The 22,851-nt window shown below is 39.7% G+C and overlaps 1 protein-coding gene across 1 annotated transcript in view; it reads left to right on the top strand.

Annotated features, from left to right (window-relative positions):
- The window catches only part of csnk1g2b (casein kinase 1, gamma 2b), a 64,596-nt gene that overhangs the window by 17,776 nt on the left and 23,969 nt on the right, over window positions 1-22,851 (top strand). The window contains exon 3 of the mRNA XM_036579520.1: window positions 14,108-14,177. Coding sequence (XP_036435413.1) covers window positions 14,108-14,177 — 70 coding nt within the window. The remainder of the gene's footprint in view (window positions 1-14,107; window positions 14,178-22,851) is intronic.

The following is a 22,851-nucleotide window of genomic DNA, read 5'->3' as shown; positions in this document are numbered from 1 at the left end:
TGAGTGGAAGGATGGATGGACTGGTGAATAATAGGCGTGTGTTTAGATGAGTAGATTTGGCTTGCAGTGGTGCCAATCAGCAAGTATTGATCAGATACTCTTATAGAGCTGTCACAGTTGATGAGATGAAATTGATTTAATGTGTAACTTCTCTGAACAGGCAGTGATTAGTTAGACATTTGAATGATGCATATTGAACATTCTCCTACTGATGAAACAGAGCCTAATGCACACGTCAGTTTTTGGGCATTTTTTTGCCTGTAGTGTTTATATATATATATATATATATATGTATGTATGTATGTGAATCACACACACACACACACACATTTTAATAGACACTTCTTAAACGCTTCCTAGTTATTTTTCTCTAATGAAGTATTTTGGATTGTTTATTGCTCAAGAAAAGTCAAATGTTTTATTGTTTGGCCGTTTAAAAACTCCTGAAAACTAGATTTAATCATCAGAATAATCACTAGACCACTCAATTACTCATAATTGGTAGCGACAGGCATGTGATTGACAGTGATCGTTGGCAACTACTGTTGTCAGTTTCAAATAGCGTTCAGTCTCTTGCTGAAAATCCGTGATATTGACCTTCCCTGTTCATCTACACAGGAAAGTGAAAATGGATCACTAGATGCTTTCAGCTAGGAGGGTGTGGAGGATATTGTTGCATGTAAACTGATAGAATTGTTGTTTGTACTTCGTACGTTACAAGTGTTGTTGTATCGTCTTACTTGCTTTTGATTTTAAGTCTACATTCTTGGTGTTTGCCATCTCTTATGGCTGAATCTTTCATGCTGTTCACAGCACAATTTAATTACATCATGTTGAAAAGGTCCGGGCAGAATTACATGTTCACTTCCTTCTAGTGGACAAGGAACTTAAAGGGGAATTTCCCAGATTTTTGAAAGTTTTTGGATAATTAATTGATCAAAATGTAAACAAACTTTTACATTTTAGAGAAATGTGCCGCATCAGAGAGTACAAAGGTGGTGATAGGAACCAGACGTCCAGATAGTTTAATGCTTCTGTTTCGCATGTTTTTTTATTTTTTATTTTTTATACATAAAATGCTTCTGAATATGCTGCCTGAGACAACGTTTTACGATAAGGTTTGATGATGGGTTTTGGCCAAAATGTGGTCTTTTTTTTTGGATCATGTTCATGGCAGAGAGGTACATGCAAAATATACCTGTCAAAATAGTCCAAAGAAAACTTTTTTTTTTTCAGATTTACCACTATTTTACCATCAACATTTACATATAAAAATTGTGTATGTTCACTGCAGGACATTGTAATCCCTGGTTTATCATCACCACAGTAAAGAAATCAGCATTGAAAAGTTTTTCTGCAGTGATCCATTCCACATCAAATCTCTCTGAATGATTGTTTACATTTCAGTGATCAAATAATGCAGAAATGTAGAAAAATCGGTGGAATTCTCCTGTAAATGGATGTTTTGGTCAAAAATGCCCGTCAGTGAATGAAAGAGAGCTATTCCTTTAGTTCAGGCTACCGGGAGCAGGCTGCTGTGAGCAGCTCCAGTTTTGTGAATTACTGTGTTGTGCCAGTAAAGGCTGGTAGCAGATCGTGTTGCCTGTCTGCCTGCGTTTGAAGCGCCGCGATCAGGCCTCTGCAGCTGCCGCCTCCATCTGGGAGCCTGAAATCTGATCTGAAACGCTGGCAGAGAGGGCCAGCACACATGGCCTAGCATTTCTGAGGTGAGCCCTGCGAGTTGGGTTCATGATGGAACCAGGGCTGGACTAAATATCATTTCATAGCATTTGCTGGCCAATCCATGCTCTGCTGAAAATGCATCCTGTCAGACTAACTGTTGTTACAAGCTTTACAGAAAGTTGGCAAAAGTCCTGTTCAATCAGTGAAAATGTTGCACACGACTCAGGCTTTGTTGAAATGCATACATTTTAGAGTTTGTTATTAAAGATAAATTCCACCGATTTAAAGAAAAAATGCTGCATAATGTAGCCATTTTATTTATTATCAAAAACAACCGGTGGGCCTACACCTGTCTTCTGAGTTTTTATATCGCTGCTGTCAGAACAAAACTTTACAGGTGAAGGAAAAAAAATTAACTTTGAATGGAAGTTGGTGGAACTAGATTTCTTTCCAAGCACTTTTGGAGCGTTTCTCTTGGGCTGTTCATCATGAAAATTTGCCACATTGTAAAGGTCAGCTAGCCTTTTCAAATTCTGTAAGAAAAAATGAGCAGGACAAAAGAAGACATACGAGGTTTTGTTCCAAGAGCAGAGATATATAATGACTCCCTACAAAATGAGGTACCCTTCCTCTTTAGGGTGAGTTGGGGTGTTTGCCAATGTTCTGTAAAGCTTATCCAACCTGGCAACAGAAGATCGCTTGTGTGGGTGGAGCTTGAATAGGACAGTTGCGATATACCTTGCGATATACTAAAACATTGTGAACCTTTGATGTGATGATGGCAATGTCAAAAGTTCATTTTAGTTCATTAGAATTGCCATAGATTGGCTACTCTAGAGCAACTAGACCAGGGGGCGGCAACATGTGGCTCCGGAGCTGCACGTGGCTCTTTTACTGTCCTGTTGTGGCTCCACAGCAGAATTAGATTTGTAGGTAAAAATAAAATAATCCTCCTTTACAGTAAAATAAAGCTCTGCTGATCGTTCAACACAGTTTTAACAATAAATGCTTTTAAACGCTGGAGTTAATGAAGACTATATCTGCTAATTCACCCTTTAACCCTGAAGGTTTGTGTGCAGACTGCTGGTCACAGCAACGCAGACAAAAGTCTCGCCTAGTTAGCAGCTAACAAAACAGCAAAGAGAAAGATTTAAGACGAACACAGATAATTTAGAGATGAATGGACTTTTTTGCATTTATAAGCACTCCGGCTAGTTTTCTGATACATTTAGTCTGCAAGAAGAAACTATCAAACAGTAAAAAGTTGTGAAGATGAAGTCAGCTTCTTCAAATTTTTCCCTTCGCCCTTAAATGGTGCAGCAGTTACATTGTGGTGCATCAGACACCATTTAAGGAGGAATGGGAAATTGAAGCTTGCGAATGAAAAGCGACTTCAGCCTTGGAAAAAATTGAACGTTGAGAGACATTTTACAAGAAACTGTTCTACTTTTGAGGAAAAGTTTCCTGCTGGAGATGTGAGAAAAGCGGCTATAGCTGAGCTAAAGCTTAAAGCAGAGCAAAGTAAGTCTGTGTTTTTGTTTATATTTTTTTGCCTATACTAGTACATTAGCACGTAGTGAGACATGTTTACAGCCAAGATGTTAAAATGAACATAAAATGTTGGTGGTTTGATTTTTGTTGAAAGGACAAAATGGTTCTTCTTAACATTTGGGTTGCGACTCCTGAGCTAGGCTGTTAGAATTTGCTCAAGTCAAACTGAAATTACTTATGTCTGTTGCATCATGTGAATGTCATTATTTGTTAAAACCTTTACAGAGCACTGTGAGTGTCTATGATTGGTCGGATCCTCACAGCAGACAAAGTGGTACTTTTGAAAAGCTTTCTTGTGATTATCAGTATTGCAAAGACCAATATTACAATAATTAATTAACAAAGGTATATTATAGAGCCCATGAGTGGAATCCCAGCTGAGCTAGAGGGCTTGGCAGTAAGTCCATATACTGTTGTAACTGTTAGAAATTAGTAATTGTCTAGCATATACAGTTGTCTGCAAAAGTTTGGGCACCCCTGATCAGATGTTGATTTTTAAGCAAAAATAAATTAACGCATCTTCTACAGAGAACACATTTCAGCACGTTTTAATGCACAGCTACTGTTCAGTAGTTTAGAGGGGGGGAAATGAAATGAGGCCTGTGTAAATACGTAGAAATTGTGCACTTTCACTTTGAAAATCAGCAGTATTCAAATTTTCACACAAGGCTGTGTAATCATCACGTAAGTTAAACATGATCTATTCTGCTCCTTGATGTTGTGTTGAATTGCATCATATGCCAAGCTTCAATACCGAAACCACAACATAGTGTCAGTACTTTGTTCTGAGAAGTTGGTGCTTTGATACAGCAGTTTCTTCACTGTTTAACATGCATTGCGTTCGTTTCATCATTGTCTGAAGCTCGGCAGGTGTTAAAACTGAGGAATATTCACACGATGCTGCCCAGCCCTAGTGGATCATGTGCTGTTCGTGGCCATGAGGCCTTGAGAATGCAGTTGGCTGCAGCCTCGTTGGGTGGGAAAAATGCCAGTGTCCCTTTTCTCCCCTACTGCTAAGTGATGGACAAGCCAAATGGGCCGTATCTGTATGGTTATATGCCCACTGAGTCCAGTGATTCATTGTTCTCCAGTGACGGTGCAGTGGCTCTTGGCCTTGCCACCATAAAAAAAATAATGTGGTTATGGGCACCAGAGGAACTTGTTTAGGCCGTTTTAGTAGCTATGCTTCACTGATTTAGTAGTAGTGAATAATAATAATAATAATAATAATAATACATTTTATTTACCCTTCATTTATTTAATTTTTTAAGTTTCCTGAAAAGAGCGAAGCTGTAAAACAGGCAGAGGCATCACATTTAGGTGCTAAGACTTGTGTGTAATTTTTTGCTTTGCTTTTTTCCTAACAGTAAAAAATGACTAACTTGTGCTTGATGAACATTTTGACTAGAAGTTTAATAAATGAAGGTTCACTGACTTTTGGTCTTATGACGGTAGCATTGTAAAGCTATTTATAGCAGCTTTTTTACAGTGTGCAGTGTTGCTTAAGGGGAAAACACCGGCGTTTAATTTCCTTACTGCATAATTATCTTTTAATGGTACCACCAGATGCTCAAAATGCTCAAATAAGAGTCCCTTAGAAATACCTCAAGTCAACTGGAGGTAGGCTGTTCAAGTTAGCCTGACACTACTGGCTGCTAAAATGAGCTTAAGCCATACAGTGTGTAGTTGGTACCATAAATCAGATACAAAATCAAATGCAAAATAAAGAGCCCCGAAAAATTAGGCAGTGATCTTTATTCACTAAAATGTAGTCATCTTTAAAAATGTTAGCCCATTATGAAGCTACATATGAAACGGACTATTGCTGTCATTGGTTGCAGGGCCGAAGTTACTTTAGCATAAAGCTATTTTGGCCTCTTCTGCCCTTCTGAAACAAAATTCTCAGAGAAACCATGATGCATAAGAATAAAGATGATGCTAGTGCTGTAGACCACAAAATGCAGGGTTGCCATTTTAAACAAAACATGCTGATGGTCACATTCAAAAAGGCCTGTATCGTGTTCTGTTTGGTTCTGCTGGCCTGTGCAACCTGCGCTCCCTCTGCTCCGCTCAGCAATAGTGATGAATCACCTGGCTGTAGAAAAGCATCATCGAAATGCGTCTGAACTCAACCTGCACGAACGGCACTGTGTGTTCTTGTTACCTTAACGCAGGTCCTTCTCACCTTTTCGTATTACAAAACCGCTGAGTGACCTGCTTGGTTTACCTCACATACCACTGAAGAGAGTCAGCAGAGCCCAAAAGCACTGATTTATGATGAGATATTAGAATAATAATGGATCAGATGTGCCTTTAATTCACTCCTAATTCATTAAACCTCATGCAGGTTTCTCCTGTTCACCAAAATCAGGCCATTGCTGGTTTTAACCTGGCTTTTTTAGTTTTTCGTCATTTGGCTTGTTGGAACAGATTATTAAGAGTTTATTAAATTTTGAGACATTGCAGCACGAAACCCAGGCAGTATTATCCCTCAGTATTAGCAGAAAATAAACGAAGCGCTTGTCAGTACAGTACGAAACAATATCACTGCCTGGCGAGGATTAATCTCCCTAACCCCGCACACAAGAACCTCTTTGCATGATGCTTGTTTCATAATGATCTGGTGAGTATCTGCCTTATGAATTCTTGGATAATTTCCATTATGTAACTGATTCACTCTGTATCATCAAAGCTTAAAGATATTGAAGCTTTAATCTGAACAACTTTTGTCACGCAAGATAACTTTGCTGTCATATATAATGGATATGCATTGTAACTAATTGTGGTATGATGTGAAATGTGAAGTGTTTTCCGTATTGGAATACCGGCAGCTGGAATGGTAAAGCGACGGGTGCTCAAGTACACATACCTATGCATACAGTATGTACTATGTTAAATGTACAGAACATGTTAGTTGAGTCAGAACACAATCATTTCTTAGGCCTATATATATATATATATATGTGTGTGTGTGTGTGTGTGTGTGTGTGTGTGTGTATGTGTGTATATATATGTATATATATATATATATATATATATATATATATATATATATATATATATAATACACACACACATTTTATAAGCCGATTATCCTTCTGGGTCGTGGAGGGAGCTGGAGCAGGATACACCCTGGACGGGTCGCCAGTCCATCACAGGGCAGACACACACACACACACACACACACACATATATATATATATATATATATATATATATATATATATATATATATATATATATATATATACATATAAAGATTACATTCACACACACACTCACACCTTAGGGCGATTTAGTATGTCCAATTAGCCTGACTGCATGTCTTTGGCCTGCGGGAGGAAACCGGAGCACCCGGAAGAAACCCACACAGACACGAGAGAACATGCAAACTCCACACAGAAAGGACCCCGGTCGCCCGGCCGGGAATCGAACCCAGGCCTTTCTTGCTGTGAGGCGACAGCACTACCCACTACACCCACCGTGCCGCCCTGAATAAAAACAGTGTGTGTATTTACGGTGTTCTAGAAGATTCTTTTTATTATTATTTATTTAATTTTTTGTTATTTTTTTTTGCACTTTCAATTTTTTGTCATTTTAAAAACGATGGTGTCTGTTTGCTAGCGGGGACTTTGCTTTCTGCTTCTGTTCTTTTGCTGTATTCTGCATATCGAGCAGGATGTTGTGTAAAACCTCTAGTGGAGAAGTTCTTGTTGTACCTCCTCTTAATACTTGGCATTAAGAGTGGTTATAAATCTCCTGTCAAAAATTCCTCCTAGAAACTGTAAAATAGTTCCACATGGCATTGGAAAGTGAAGTGAACCAACATTTTTCTAGAATTTTTAATCATTATTTCTTGTGTGAAGTCTTAGATTTTGGCACTTTTTTGTAGAACTTTTTAATCAATTATTTATTTATTTATTTTTGGTCATTTATTTGGCCCAGAATCTGAAAGTTTACTGAAAGTTGACCATTTTCAGTGTCCAGAATTTCAGTGCATCCCCAATTTTGAAAAAAAATGCTCACTTCTTTGGAATGCTTACGGTTTCAATGCAATCATTACCATGAATGTTTACAACATACATGAGAAGTGGCCTGTTGCGGTCTGTGCTGTGACATACAGGCCAGTATTACGACAGTAGTAGATGATATCTTGAGGAAGCTGTTTGTCTTGTCGTTTTGTTCCACACTGGAAAAAAAAGCTGCAACTTAAAGTAACCTAATTTTGAAATTCACTGAATTTAACATTTTTAGATTATCCAGGTTATTTTTTATGCTTAAAAAGTTGCAGCATTTTTTACAGTGCTTATTTGTTGCTGTGTAGCACAGCAAGATCACTTTGAACAGTGTTCATTCTCGTTCTGATACGCAGTCGCATTGGCACAAAATGGGTCATTAATCCCTGGAAACTGACTGAACTGCATCACCTGTGATGGAATTATCCCACCAAGGACTGTATCCTAATATTCGGAAGAGCTTTGAGGAATGCTCTGTCCTGAACAGGGACTGATATAGTGCAGCGTGATCTCAGCTGTATTATGTTAATGCGCAATTCTTATGCTAATGAGCGCTAAAGATTCGCAGTGAGGCATGACTTGTAAAATGTTAGCAGCTTTATTATTCTCATGACATTATTACAAAAACTGTCAGCTACGCAGTGAACCGTATTTTTTGGAGCAGAGAGGCATGTTATTTTCAGGTTTTGCGAACCTGACCTTTTGAAAGGTACGGTACTGTGCAAAAATCTTTCATCCATGAATACCATTTTAAAAATGTTTGTCTGGGCAGTATGTTTTTTCCCCTTTTCTGTGTAAATAAACTGAACAATAATCTATAGTGTTTGATCATTTGAAAATACCTGTTTCTCTTTTACATTGTGTGTAAATTTCATGGTGAATGGACCAAAAGAAACGGCCCAAAATGAATTGGAAAAAAGTCTGGTTCCATTGACTTACATTAAAAGTGAAGTAGGGTTTTTCCTTCCCCTGTAAAGTTACCATTATAGAGATACAAGGTTTTGTTCTGATACAAAAAAAACAATGTATTGGTATTTTTGGTTAGGTTGGAAAAATACAGTTAGAGGTTGGAGGCAAAAATGTAACACTTCAAGACGTTTTCACGAGACTCAGTGTTATTAAAATTTTAAATAATTTTTTATATATTGTTTTCTGTCATATTGTCATGTAATTCATTACAGTGATAATAAATATTGTCATATTGCTCAATTAGAACGCAGGTTTGGTTCCTGATTTCTTTCTGCGTTCCAGCCATCGCATGGATTTATTAAATTCCATCAGCAGCACCTGATTTAATTTAATGAAGGATTGATTAGATGAACTAAGTATGGGATGGTAACTGCAAATACTGGACTTCCTTGAGGAGAGTTTTGGAAATGTTTAAGCAAACACACTCGCATAGAACTAATCATAATTTATTTGTGTGTATTTAAGAAGTGATCATTTAAATTAATAAAATCGAAACCAAAATGCGGCACCCACTGGGCCAAAAAAATCCATAAAATTTAAAAATAAATGAAGAATCTTTACATAATATAAAGCCTATTAAAATGTCCACGGTATGTTGGCTGCAGGGTGTGCCATGAAGTCCAGCATCCAGAGAATGTTTGCTTATCCAAGGCAATAACTTTCATTATTATTTTTAGATTATAATTTGCACTTTTTGCTGTGATTTGTGAAATTTTTCGTTATTTGAAAAATGAAGGCTACTGTTGTGTATATGCTGTTGTGTACTGCCCCTCTGTGTATATAATGGGGTGTTGTGTTTTTAAGTGGAATATTAAGTGGGTATTGATGCTCAGCAGAAAGAATGATTATAAACTGCTTGTCTGATGTCCCTCGTAGAAGCTGTGGAGTAGTTCTACACGGCTGACGTTTACGGTGTTGACCTGCTGCCGCTCAAACTATTTGAACACGCCTGTGAAGACTGGGGTGGGAAACCGACCACGGCTGAAGTTAACTTTGTATTTGCGACTGTAACTGCCGCACCATTTAAGCTGGTATATAAAATTTTCAGTGATTTGTGAAGAACTACATTTTGACACTTTTCACCTTTTTCGAAAACCGCAAGTACTATTTTTGACAGTGTTCGGCTGAAAATTGTCATTGGCTAAAATGTTTGTGCATCTCTAATCAGTAAAGTTGTGCTCCTTCTCTATTGGTGTAGACAATAAATTGCCCAGCTTTAGTCTGTGTACGGTGTTTGTGTGCAATGGCAGGTGTGTATCGGCGAATGTGTGACAGCAGCTGAACGAGCGAGAAGAGCTGAAATCAGCAGAAGTCTGTTGGATGCTGAAGAGCTCTCCAACACTGCAGCTGGTCCAGATGACAGACGTGGCAGCTTGGGAGAGATCAGAGGTCACTGGGACAGGGCAGGGGAGCACATGCTTCTTTACTGCTGTAAAAGTTAGGGAGTGTAGCTCCCTGATCTTTCCTACATCCCTTCACACTTGTCCAAGAAAGGCTCATTCGTGTGTGATTGACCACTGCATTGCATCACAGTCCAGCAGATGAAGTTGATTGCTGTGACAGCTTGCATTTAAATTGAATGACCTGTGAAGGAGCGATTGTGTATGTGTGTATCGTTTAAAAGTGCATGTAGAGTGTTGGGAGATGGGTGGTGACGAAGTCTGGCTGCTTCCACAAATACATTTTTGCTTATTGAAGGCGCTTTAAACCGCTGTGAGCCTGTATTCCTTCACAGTAAGCATTTTAGGATGCACTGTGGTGGCTTATTTGTAAGCCATCTGTTTTTTTTTTTTTTCCAAAATTATTTATATATGTCTCCTTTGCTATCAGCATTAGCCTCTGTGCTTGTGGGCTGGTAACATTTTCTGCTGTCCAGCATGACTCTGCTAGTCTGGAGGTTTCCATTCTCAGAACATTGTGCCCACTTTTGTGTTTTTATAGCTCTAATAGACTTGATCCCGCTCAGCCTGTTGTGACGAAGCCCTTCATTTACAGTTCTGAACACTTTCTGTTTAGGGTAGTAACACTTGTGCTAGCAGTAGGACTGTAACAATACACATATTTAGTATCGATGCCATGAAATATTTTGGCTAAATATGATCAAAAGTGGAAAGAGGAAAAAAGGCTGGAAATTTTGCTAAAAAAAAAAATCAGAAGATTTTTTGTTGAAAGGCTAAAATATGTTGTGTGCGAGCTGCTGCAAGTCGCTCTGTAAAGCTTGAAATAATTAAAATTTTAATAGATCAGGATCAGATTTCTTGAGGTTTCGGACCACATCATGTGTCTTGACGTCACGTGCACAGGCTCAAAAAGGTGGTCCAGCTTGATGTTTAGATCTCAAATGTGAAGCCAGCATTTTACTGATGAAGATTTGATGACAGTAGTAGATGATTCACTCATATTTGCTGGAAGGCACATCCGTCACCAAGTTTGGACTCTTTCAGTACTTCTTCAACACATTTGGAATCATCAGATTCATCTGCTCGTGGGCTCTGAAGCACAGCTGAATGTTCTTATGTATGTTGAAGTCTCCAAATCCCCAAATTCTGCATAGTGCAGCTTTAACTAATAATCTGAGTTATGAATGAAAATAAGAAATGATGATTGAAAACACTCCTTTGCTGGTCAGTGTGGATGCATTCACATTGGTTTAGCAGCCGATCATCAGCAATGAAACACTGAAACACTCAAACACAGGTGGCTGCAGCTTAGTTTTCTGTTCTGTTCAGGCTTTAGCTTACATGATTTTTAGCCATAACTTCAGTGCATAATACTGAAGTATTAGATTTGAATCCTTTTAATGTATAATATTATTTAGCAAGATGTTTAAAATTAAATTAAGTCCTCTAGTTCTCTTGGTTCTCTTACCCAACATAGTGGTTATCACCTTTGAAGCATCATCAGCATTATTACATTCATTCAAAAGTATAAATAAAACTGCAAATTATATCTAAGAAGAATGCTTTCTTTCAGTTTTCATTTTGGTGCATCACTATTTTTTAGCTATAATATATTAATGAAGATCTGATACAATTGAAATGAATGAAAACTTTATTTTTTGTTTTGTAGAGTTCTCACATATTTCTGAATTGCTGCTGCACGAAAGCCTTGAACAAAACAAGTCTGAAAAATCACCTGCAGAAAAATGTACAAGCAATTCCAAAAAGCCCAGTCATTTGAGCAGGTGTGCATAGCATAAGCCCCGCCCCTTCCTCGCCCACTTTACTGCGATAGGTTGCATCCATATGCCTAGTTTTGATCACTGGCAGTGGTTTCCCTGGTAAAAGAACAAGGTGCATATCTGTGATAGATTATTAAGAACTAGTGATTTAGTGATTAATAACACTGTTTGTTTCTTTTAACATTCCACAAAGCTGATTCTTGACTGTGGAAACCAGAATGTAATTACCTCACCATTTAAGGTGGAACTGAAAATAAACTGGCAAATATGAAGCCAACATCATTCTTCACTGGCGCTTTCAAACAGCTTAAGCAGCAGCAGAGCAACAGTGAAAATGCCAGCTGTGTAGAACTACTTCTTAGTTTCTGTGAGGTACATTAGAGAAGAGACTTGTAATCATTGTTCATGTTGAGACTAAAGAGGAAGAACAACACCCAACAACTTCTCCATTGCAGATTTGATTCCACTTGATACGCGGAATACAGCAAAACAACAGGAGCAGAAAGTCCTGTTAGCATGCCGATTGTATCTGTAGCCTGAGTGTTTGATGGGGAAAATTTACTAATGACTGCCAAAGTGCAAATTGTTAAAAAAAATAAAAAAGGAAATCATGGCCTTAGTCGATGAACCATAATATTAATTTTAGTAAGTTTATTTTATGTAAACTGTTTTAATTTGTTAACTTTTTTCAGTTTTTGGTTTCACTTTTCAGGGTAATTACACTGTTGTGCCAATAGTCATAGCATAGCAGTGTGTAAATTGATTTAAGTGGTGTTACCTCAGGGGACGCCTTGGGAACACCCACACCTGTATAAGTTGTGAGGTGTTATCTTGAGAGTGAACACTTGCCAGCATGCTCATAGCAAGGCGATATGAATTATTATGAGTTTGAGCAAGGCATGATAGTGGGTGCCAGACGAATGGGACGTTCCATTTCCGAATTTGTGTGGGCATTTAACGTTCCTTGGTCCGCAGTGTGACGTGTGTACCAGGAATACATCATAGAAAGCATTACCGCCCACAGTGGATGTCCAAGGATGCCTAATGACCGTGACCGGCAGCATCTGCCTAGAATTGTCTGTGCGACTCTGGCAGAAATCACATCCACATTCAATGCAGGAGGCCCCACACCCATATCCCTCAGGTCAGTGCAGAGTTCTTTAGCTTCCATGGGATATGGGAGCAGAAGACCCACCAGAGTGCCTCTGTTAACAGCACAACATTGGACACAGCGTGGAGCCTCGCTCGTGAGGTTGCTGACTGGACCCTAGAGAACTGGCAACATGTGGCGATGAATCACAGTAATAATTGTTTCGGGCTGATGGTAGGGTTTGTGTGTGGCGCAGACCCTATGAAGCCATGGTCCCCAGTTGTCAACAAGGTACTGTGAAGGCTGGTGGTGGTTCCATACTGCTGTGGGGTGTCTTCTCATGGAATGGGTTGGGTCCACTAGTTCGCCTAAACGCGTCATTGACCGGTGACAGTCACTGCTTGGTGACTATTTGCATCCCTTCATGGACTTCATGTACCCCCACAAAGATGGGGTGTTCCAGCAGGATAATGCACTGTGCCATTGGGCCCAAGTAGTCCAGAATTGGTTTGAGGAGCATTCTGGAGAGTTCCAGTGAATGGTGTGGCCTGCATGTTCGCCCAACATGAGCCCAATCGAGCATTTATGGGACATTTCAAGACATTGAGAACTCCAGGGTCTGGCTTGTGAGTCTGGAGATCCACTGTTCAGTGGTCACGTTTCCTTGGGCGTTTTCCTGCCAGCAGATGTTGCTGGAGCCTGAATGCGGCACTCCCAGTGCATGCTGGGTGTCGCACTGGTGCCAGATGGACGCTCCTCTGTAACCTGAGAGCCTGTAGAGCTGATGGAAGCATTGCTCAGGGTTTTCCCTGACACATACCATTAACCACTGGAAAGCTTTCTAAGCGTTCACTCTCCCATTTTCATTTTTATTTTTTAAGCAAGGGGGAGGGTGATTACTACTGATTGGCAATTAGAGCAGTGGTGCAGTGTTGTTTTGAGTCATTTCCCGTTCAGTTCCTTTCTCCCTGCATGTTTGACATTAATGGCCTTGTATTGATGTAATTAGTGAGCTTGAAATAGTGTTCATCGGTTCTTGCAGATTTTTTTTTATTTTGAATGCTGTAGTTCTGAATTATCATTGCTGCATCATTTAAACCGTGATAGAACAAGTTCTAAAGCAGTTTTCCTTGTCATACTTGATTTAATTTGTTTTCTAATGTATTAAATGCGAACATTATCAAAGTTGCTTTCATGAAGCAAATGAAAACAAACGAGTGGCTAAACCCAGGCTGACTGCTTGAGCAACTTCCTGGTAGATGTGTTTACAAAAATGCAACACTGTTCCGTCATTTCTCTTTTAACAGCGGGGGGGTTTTTCTAAGCTGCCTCAGATGAAGATTTAAGTTCTTAACATGATGGCTCGGCTAGTGGAATGTTATGTCACACATCTCTTATACAGACAGTAATCTCTACTACACGCTACTGGCTTTTGGAAGAAGAGTGATTTTTCTTTTCTTCTGATTTATATTTCAGTATGTCTCTCACTGCGTCCCAAAGCCAGTGGTTTATTTTGCTTAGTCAACAGTGTGAGATTGTCACGTTACTGGTTTGCAGTGAGTGTTTTGGGTCTTTTTTTCCCCCCCTGATGTTGTTTCTTATGTTTTTCTCTTTCAGGAGCCGATTAAGTCCAGGGCACCACAGCTACACTTGGAATACAGATTTTATAAACAGTTGGGAAACTCAGGTAAGCGTAATCATCACAGATTCTCTGTTCTTTGCTTTTGTCAACCGCTGGAGGAGAGTTGTGTGTACAGAGTCTTTTCCTACTCCTCGTCCTGTGTGGCTTTTTTTCGCCTGCTCTGTGTGCTGTGAGAACCACGGGGGCGGCGAGCTCTGACGGTTTTGATGTGGCGCTTCACCTCTTAGCTGAGAGACGGTGGAGGAAGGGCTTGACTAGTGGGTTGCAGTTCAGCAGAGGTCAGGGTTAGAGGTGACCTTGAGTAAACGCCTTCATACATGCAGTGGTAAGTCCCCTGTAGGTTATCTAGAGAGGCTCAAATTGTTCACAAACTGTCCGGTGAAGCACTAGGTTCAGGTTTTGGGGTGAAGTTAAGGTGTAGAATTAGGCTTCGTTTTAATAGGAGCTATTAAAGGGGGCCCTGATATGGGAATCGTGGGCCAATGCCGAATCCGATATTTTTCTTGTACATATCTGCCGATACCAGTGTGATACATCAATGTTTATAAAATTTAGAAACTGGGACAACAACTACCTGGGACACCATTAGAGAATAAAATTAATAAAATGCATGTATTTTAGTGCAGTAGCCCAGTGTCAAATAAATATTGTGCTCTTCCAGAGTGCAATAAATACATCATGAAATATCCGTTTGAAATATCAGTCAGTTTATAAATATATGTCCAATGCTAAGTCACTTTTTTCAGTCTGTTAACAGTTGATGCCGATATGGTTCTTATTATTATCAGTGATGTACCAAAACGAAAATTCAGGACACACACAGGCGTAAACTGAAAATCAAAAGAAAGTGTTCTTTTATATGTAATTTGGCGTTTATTTATGCTTTTGAAATATCATCATGCGGATGATACTTTAAAGGCAATAATCACTATATTGAGTAAGAGAACTGAAAGGACTAGAGGACCAATTTAATTTTAAACCTCTTGCTAGATAATATTAAATAATAAAAGTTATAAAATTACGAAAATTTAATACTTAATGGTTTTCCAAAGGTGTCTAAAACTGAATTTCAGAGCTCCCCCAGTGTAATGGCTTAAAACACCTCATTTTTTGATGTCCAAAGCATGTGGATAAGCATTTTCCAGCTAACAGTATGAAGTGTCTCCAGCAGGGGCATCAGCACGCAAGCCGCTTTATTATTCGTTGTTTAGAGAGGAAACAGCTATTTGTTATTTGGAGAGTGAACCCACACCAGCAGGATCTTACCAATGCATGTTAGATCCTAAAGTTTAACAAGATAATTAGTAATAGATATTGAGTTTTATGTCTTATTTGTGATTTGCTGTACAGGATTTAAAACAATCAGTTAATGATTGATATATACGTTTAGTTGTACGTTAAACACAAGGTGAGCATCTACGAAGCTTGTACAGTGGACTAGCAGTGGAATGCATCAAATTTTTAAAACAATTTTCATCAAGAATTGCCGACGTACCTGCTTCTGTAATCAATAATATTTACCTGTGATTTTAGAAATAAATGATCCTAAAATGCATCAGAGATTTCCAAGCAAAGTCCATTATTCCAGATAAGTCCGAAGGCCTATTTCCATTATAATCTCTCTCAAAACTTTTTGCGAGCTGCTGTAGAAAGGGTTTTATAGCTTTTCTTCTTTTTGCCCAGCTTTTATGATTGTAAGCAGTCTTTGCAGACACAGAATGGTGGCTTATTTCTTAAGAAATATGTCTCAGTACATTTGTTACTTTGATCAGAATGATCTCTGCTTTGTGAGTGAGCTGATGAAGGATGGATCTTGAAGCTGTGTGGTCGGTAAAGCAGGTGGAACAGCTGGCCTGGCTGAATCAAATTGCCGTACATGTTTCAGGGCCAGGAGGCTGATCTTTGATCCTTTTTAAGCCCTTAAATGAAAAGGATGAACAGCTTGGTCAAAGCCCGAATGCTCGCGTCTATTTGATCAGTGAACTGGAAGGATGACTTTTAAGAATTGCTGCTTCTCTCACTTGCTCACTCTTTCACTCACACCATACGCAGTTGTTTGTATACAACTTCTATTGTACAGAAGTTTTGTATTTTTGTACCCATGTAAGGGATCATATATGCATTATAAAGCTTTAAGTACCTGTATATAATAACACATTCTGTATGTATTGTGAATGTGTGTACTTATATGTATTGAATAGTATGTCTCATACATACAGTATATGTCAGTATATGCTCAGTGAATTTCCTAAGCCTAGCCCTAAACTTCTTGGGCTGTCCTGAGCTTTGGCAGTAATCAACACTGAATATTCAGAGCTTTGCCCTGTGTAGGGGGATCCGCATTACCCATGTTGAAAGCACAGGTCAGAGGTTAAAGCTGACCTTGAATAACCACCTTCATACATGCAGTAATAAGTCCCTGGTAGATTATCTAAAGAGGCTCAAATTGTTAACGAACTTATCTGGTGAAATGCTAGGTTTGGGTTTGGGTTGAAGTTAAGGTGTAGATTTAGGCTTAGTTTTAATCAAATCTATTAAGGGATGCACTGATGTGGGACGTGGGCCAATGCTGAATCTGATCATTTTCACGTGCATATCTGCCGATGCCAAGTAATCCATAAACGTTTATAAAATTTTAGAAACTGGGACATCATCTGCCTGGGTTACTCTTATAGCGAACAATGGGCTTATGTCTATAGAGTAAAAAGCAGTAAAATAAATACATTGCAGGTATTTTAGTGCAGTAGCCCTGTGCCAAATAAGTATTCTTCATTATTAAATATCAGTTTGAAATATTGGTCAGCTATAAACGTATGACCAATGCTAAACTTTTTTTTAGTTGGTTACCTGTTGATACCAGTATAGTTCTGACATTATCAGTGATGAACTGAAATGAAAATTCAAGAGACACTTGTGTGAGGGCTCACAGCACGTCTTCACTTCATCTACCAGGCCCGCTAGCCTCTATTAGCGGTGGGATAGAGGGTATCAGCAAAATACATGCACGCGTTAACCATCGCTTCATGGACGTGGTCTGACTCGAGGTACGAAGGCCATGCTTCGCAGCCCTAGTAAGGGTTCAGTACGGCGGAGCACTGTTTGGAGCCGCCCTGGGAATGCATGCTGTCTAGGACTGCATTAGCATGTTGTTCACTGCTGTGAGTGAACGGGACGTCAGGCGCCCGAGCTGAGATGGTATGTACTTCCACATTTTGACAGTGCAATTAAAAAGTACTGATATAGTTCAAGAATGTGCTGACGAAATGTATTGTGGTGTTGTCATGTTCAAGTAGTCACCAAGTAGTTCAGGTTTTTTAAAGAGAAGAAATGTTTATGCAGGGCTATTTTAGGTTCATTCACACAAGTACTTATGTTGAGCCTGAATACAGGTTGAGTGTTGTCTTTTGTGGGAAAGAGCAGAGGGCTGGGTGTTTAGCTGTTAGCGCTGGAGAGGCTGCAGTTTGGTGCTGTTTTTAGCAAATTAAACTAAAGCTAGACTGAGAGTTATGAACCCTAACCCAGAGTTGTCTAAGTTTCTCTCAAGAACCCCGAACATTACAGTGTTTTACAGTTCGCCTTTATTGATTAGCTTACATTTAGCCAAAAAATATCTAAATCCCAAAATTAAAAGCCGAATAATCGCTATAATCTTCCACCAAATTTATTCCTAAATTTCTTGGAGTCAGTATTGTTCACAGTGCTGGTGACAGGAACCAGATGTCTGTGAAGTTGTCTCTAAAGCCTCTAAAAGGCTCAAGCATGAAGTTAGTACTTAAAACGGTTATGAATATGCTGCCTAATGCCTGAGACATTATTTTGTGATCATATTTGTTTTTTGACCATAATTTTGACCTTTTTTTTCCCCCATTTTTTCCAAATCCATTTATGGCAGAGAGGTACATGCAAGGTGTTGTAAAGCAAAACAGCCCGCCAAAGAAAACATTCTTTTTAATTTAACCATCAGTGTTACTTGTAAAAAAAAGAACACAAGTTGGCTGGTTGTTTTGGATAGTAAATCAAGTGGCTGTATTTGTGCTGTAGACCTCATGACCTCTGGTTCCCATCACCACCACTGTAGAGTGTCCATTTTAAATTTCCCCTACAGTCCACCAAATCTGACTTTGTTTACATCTCATTGACTGAATTATTCTTTCTGATTTAAAAACATGAATCATGTAACTTTTGTAAAAATGCTTACTAAAATCAGGATACCTCTGATTCTGTAGGTTCGTCCTGTGTTTCTTAGTTTTCCTACAGAAAGGATTTGTGCCCTGATAATGACTGAAAATAAACACACACACCCCACACACACACACTCTCAGCCCCCAGTCAGAACAGGCCCACCCTACAGCGCAGCGATCTCATTGACAGGGCGAGCGAGGCTGAAGGAGACTGCCAGCTCTCTGGTGCCAGAGCAGCAGCTCTCCGAGCATTAAGAGCGAGCGAGAGTGCAGGGCTGTCCTGCAGTATTTATAGACACAGCTCCTCTTAGCCAGGCTGCCATTATCGAATATCCACCTCAAAGGCACGTCACTAGAGCTCCTCCTGAGGAGCGTGCCTCAGAAGCAGATGCCTTGGGAAGGGGAAGCCTGTTGTTTTCAGTTTGTTATGATTTGGTTGTAATGGGGCTTTTTCTACAGTGCAGAACCTAGTAGGCGAGCATCTATTACCTATACATACATACATATACATACATCATCTTACCCGCTTATCCTTCTGGGTCGCGGTGGGGTGCTGGAGCCTATCCCAGCTGTCATTGGGCGGAAGGCAGGATACACCCTGGACAGGTCGCCAGTCCATCGCAGGGCTATCATTTGTCACTGAATCTATTACCTCGTAGGCAAAATAAAGAACATCAGCTTGATAAACATCTTTTATTCTTCTCAGGCTTTCATGACGTCACAAAAATAGTGAGTTCAGGAATGGGCAGTTTTTGCAGCTTAGTTTTTTTTGTATGTGGACTGTTGAGTGACCGGTATGCTTTAAAACGTTTAGTGGTGTTCATATGCAACAAGCACTTTCATTTAAAAAAAGTGAAGAAAATTTGTTTTTTCAAAATATGGGCCCTTTAACGACGGAAGATTCAGTGACATTCAAGGGAAAAATATACACTGAACAAAACATATTAGCTTTGGAACATATTTGTTGACCACAGTTTGCAAAAATGTTATTTTCTCGCAAACAAAACCAAGTTAGACCTGGAGTTCCTTCTCTGGGCATGACAGCAACTACAAAATGATGCACAACCTCAGAGGCCTATGACAAAATGCACCGCATCACTTTTCAACAACGTTATTAGTTAAATTCACTTTGTATTTGGATAAAGTCAAGAAAATCTTTATCACTCTGCCTTGTTTGATTGCCACTCCAACACTCCTCTATGCCCGACTGCTGCCAGTCTCTATCAAAATCAATGGGAAATAAAAGGAAACTTTCTCTGCCTTAATGTAAGTGCAGCATAAACTCAGCCTCGGCTGTGGTTAGAGCTGAGGGTCATGGAGGTGGCTAACAGGTAGGGTGGGGTGGGGGGTTGTGGATTTGGAACCAAACCAGCTCTGCTCTCTTTAATGAGGAGCTCGAGCAGAGCTAATCTACAGAGCATTAATTCTCCCCTGGTCGACACTGATCCAACAGGAAGAGCACAGGCCAAGGTCGCTCTAGGATACCGAGCAATGTAGGTTCAGAAAACATCCCCGAACACTCAGCCCTAATGTCTTGAGCGCCAGATACCCACCCCCGGTGGCACGTCACCGGAGCGCCTCCTGAGGAAGAGGGCTTAGAATTCACCAAAGAGCTCTTGGGTGTTTTGAAATGGGGGGAAAGGATACATAAAAGCTTGTCTTGTTTACTGTTTTGATCTTAAGTCAGTATTTAAAGTTAGTGTTTTTATAATTTACAAATTTAAAATATCCGATTTGACTGTAATGCCTGTCCTTAAGTTCCGTCTTTCTGCACTTGAGCCAGGTAACTGAGGACTGTGAAAGTAATACAAATAAATTAAGAATGCTGAGGCCTTCGAGGTGGGGCGAGTAAGTAGTTGTTTTTGCGCATTTTGCAACCTAGGATATGAAAAAGTTGCTATATAAATAAAAAAAATTATCGTCTTTCTTTTTCATGGCAAGATGGCGCTGCTGATGGCAGCCTTGATGAAAGCTTTGCATGTTTTGTGTTTGTTTTTATTTGTTAATGTCATCTATTGTGCATCCTCTGCAATATTTTGCATATCTTTGTATTATTCTGTATATAGTAGTTTTGTATAGTATATTTTATCGTGTATGTCTATCTGACCTGCATACATATAGGCAATCATATCCGCATATGTACAGATATACACACACACATCCCCTGAACTCCTTTTCCTGTTCCTGTTTTTATTATTATTCCTTATTCTATACTCTCATTTATTGTATTTTATTTTACTTTTCCCTTACTTTAATACTTATCAAGTCGTTGTTAGTCTCTGTGCTGTCTGGTCTGTTACATGTCATACACGTGTTCACTCACCAAGACAAATTCCTTGTATGTGGAACGTACTTGGCGAAATGGTGTGGTGTGGATGATCAGGTAGTGTGAGAAGAGAAATGAGTGAATCTTTAGCCCTCCGATCAAACTCTGAAGCGATCGGTGGTTCAGTGTTATCAAACATCTGACATTTACGGCTCAAAACGTTCCAGGTACAGCAGTGTGAGCAGGTCAGAGATTTACTCAGTGAGTGATTCAAGCAAGAACCAGTCAGAGAGCTAGAAGAGTGAAGAAAAAGAGGAAAAGATTTGCATGCACACCACCTGAAGAAGAAAAAACCCCCTCTCTAAAAGCTCCCTCACAGAGTTATTACATGAAATGGTTATGAATACACTGCCTGTTGTCTGAGACGCTGTTTTACGATAGTTCTGAGAAAATTTTGGACTAAAGAAAGTATTTTCTTTTTTAAATCCTTTTAATGGTAGAGTGACATGCAGGGTGGTGTTGTAAGGTAAAGTAGTCCCAAAAGAAAACTTGTATTCAAATTTACTACTATATATATATATATGACAAAACATATAGGTTCACTGGCTGGTGGTTTTGGATACTAGATAAAATGGCTATATTTGTGTTGTTGACATTGACACCTGGTTGCTATCACCACCACCGTAAAGAAATCTGAGTTGGTTTGTTCCTCTCCAGTGACCCATTTCAAATCAAGCCACTCTGAATGACTTTGCTTACATCTCAACCACTGAATTACACAGACGTTTTGAAAAAAATGGTGGAATTCCCCTTCAAGATTAAAAAAAAAAATTCTCTTCAAATAGTTAACACTGTTGTTTGTCAAGCTGAACAAGTTACATGACCACTGACTCTAGTGCAGTTACAGTGTCCTTGGGGAATCTCTCCCTGACCACAGTCTCTTTATAGTACTTTATAGGATCCCTGCCTTCTTTTGCTCTTTGAACAGTCATACAGTTTTTATGCCCCAGCCTCAATTATTTAAAGCGAGAGTCCTTTCTTTACAGTCTTCTGAACAAGGTTTCATTCTCTACACAGCTATCAGCTCTGTGGTACAGTGGAAATAGGCTACATTTAAATGTTTAATGGTTGTTTAGTTCTCCCGATCAAGGGCTTGTGGGCACTTGTGGTTTTGTATGGGGTGGGGTTGCTGGTTGGAAACTCTGCACACACAGCGTCTCTGTGCTGTAGGTGGGCGGCAGATTTTAGTGGGTTGCTTTCTCAATCCCTGACGTTTGCAAAGTTATGAGATCTTGAGAGTTATGAGCGGCGCGATCAAGAAAATCCTCTGCAGCATGAGCCGCGTGGCCGACAGTGGTTAACCTGAGGGGACCCCTCGTTTTTATCTGTTTATCTCTATCTGTCTATCTCTGCCTGTCTAACTCTCTCAATCTCCCTATCTCAGTCTCTCTGTTTCTGTCTGCCTGTCTCTGCCTCTTTCTGCCTCTCGCTTTGTAACTTGATATTTCTGCCTCTCTCTCCTTCTTCTTCCTCTGTCTCTCTCTATCTCTGTGTCCATTGGTGTGGAGCTCTAGAGTGAAGCAGTGAGGCAAGTTGTGTTTTTTGTTTGTTTGTTTGTTTGTTTTTTTTTAATTATTTTTAAATATGGCAGGCAGCAAGTGTGGGTTGGTGCTCTCCAAAAAGGAAACAGCTACAGCCTACAAAATTACTGTTCAGATTGTCTGGCCAGATTTTATTCTGTGATCTATCGAAGTATTCAGGCTGGAATTTGCAGTGGTTTTTTCATCCCTCGTTCCTTCCATAGAGTTCTGTTCATTTTCACCACCTCCCAAGCCCTATTATTTCCTTTGCCTAACAGCCACCAAAATGCATGTACTCACTCAGGGCAGATCCACAAGCTTCTATCCACAGCCACTCCTCTGTGTGTCGTTTTCTCATCCCTCATTCCTCCTGTAGAGTCCCATTCATTTTCGCCCCAACACTAATTTTCTTTTTTACCGGAAGCCACCAAACTACATGCACTCACTCAGGGCACGTCCCCAAGATCTAATCCACAGCCATACTAACCTGAACTCCTCTATGTTTCGTTTTTTTTCATCCCTCGTTCATCACATAAAATCCTTTTCGTTTTCAACAACGTGTAGCTAACACTTGCCAACTCCCCACAGACAACTGAAAACACATCCCATGCACCATGGCAACTGCCTAGCAGCAATTCAGCAATGGCATAGCAACTGCCTAGCAACACCTTAGCAACTACCTGGGATATCAT

Source organism: Colossoma macropomum, unplaced genomic scaffold, assembly GCF_904425465.1.
Source record: "Colossoma macropomum unplaced genomic scaffold, Colossoma_macropomum, whole genome shotgun sequence".
NCBI classification, from domain to species: Eukaryota; Metazoa; Chordata; class Actinopteri; order Characiformes; family Serrasalmidae; genus Colossoma; species Colossoma macropomum.
This window is presented reverse-complemented; position numbering and strand designations above follow the sequence as displayed.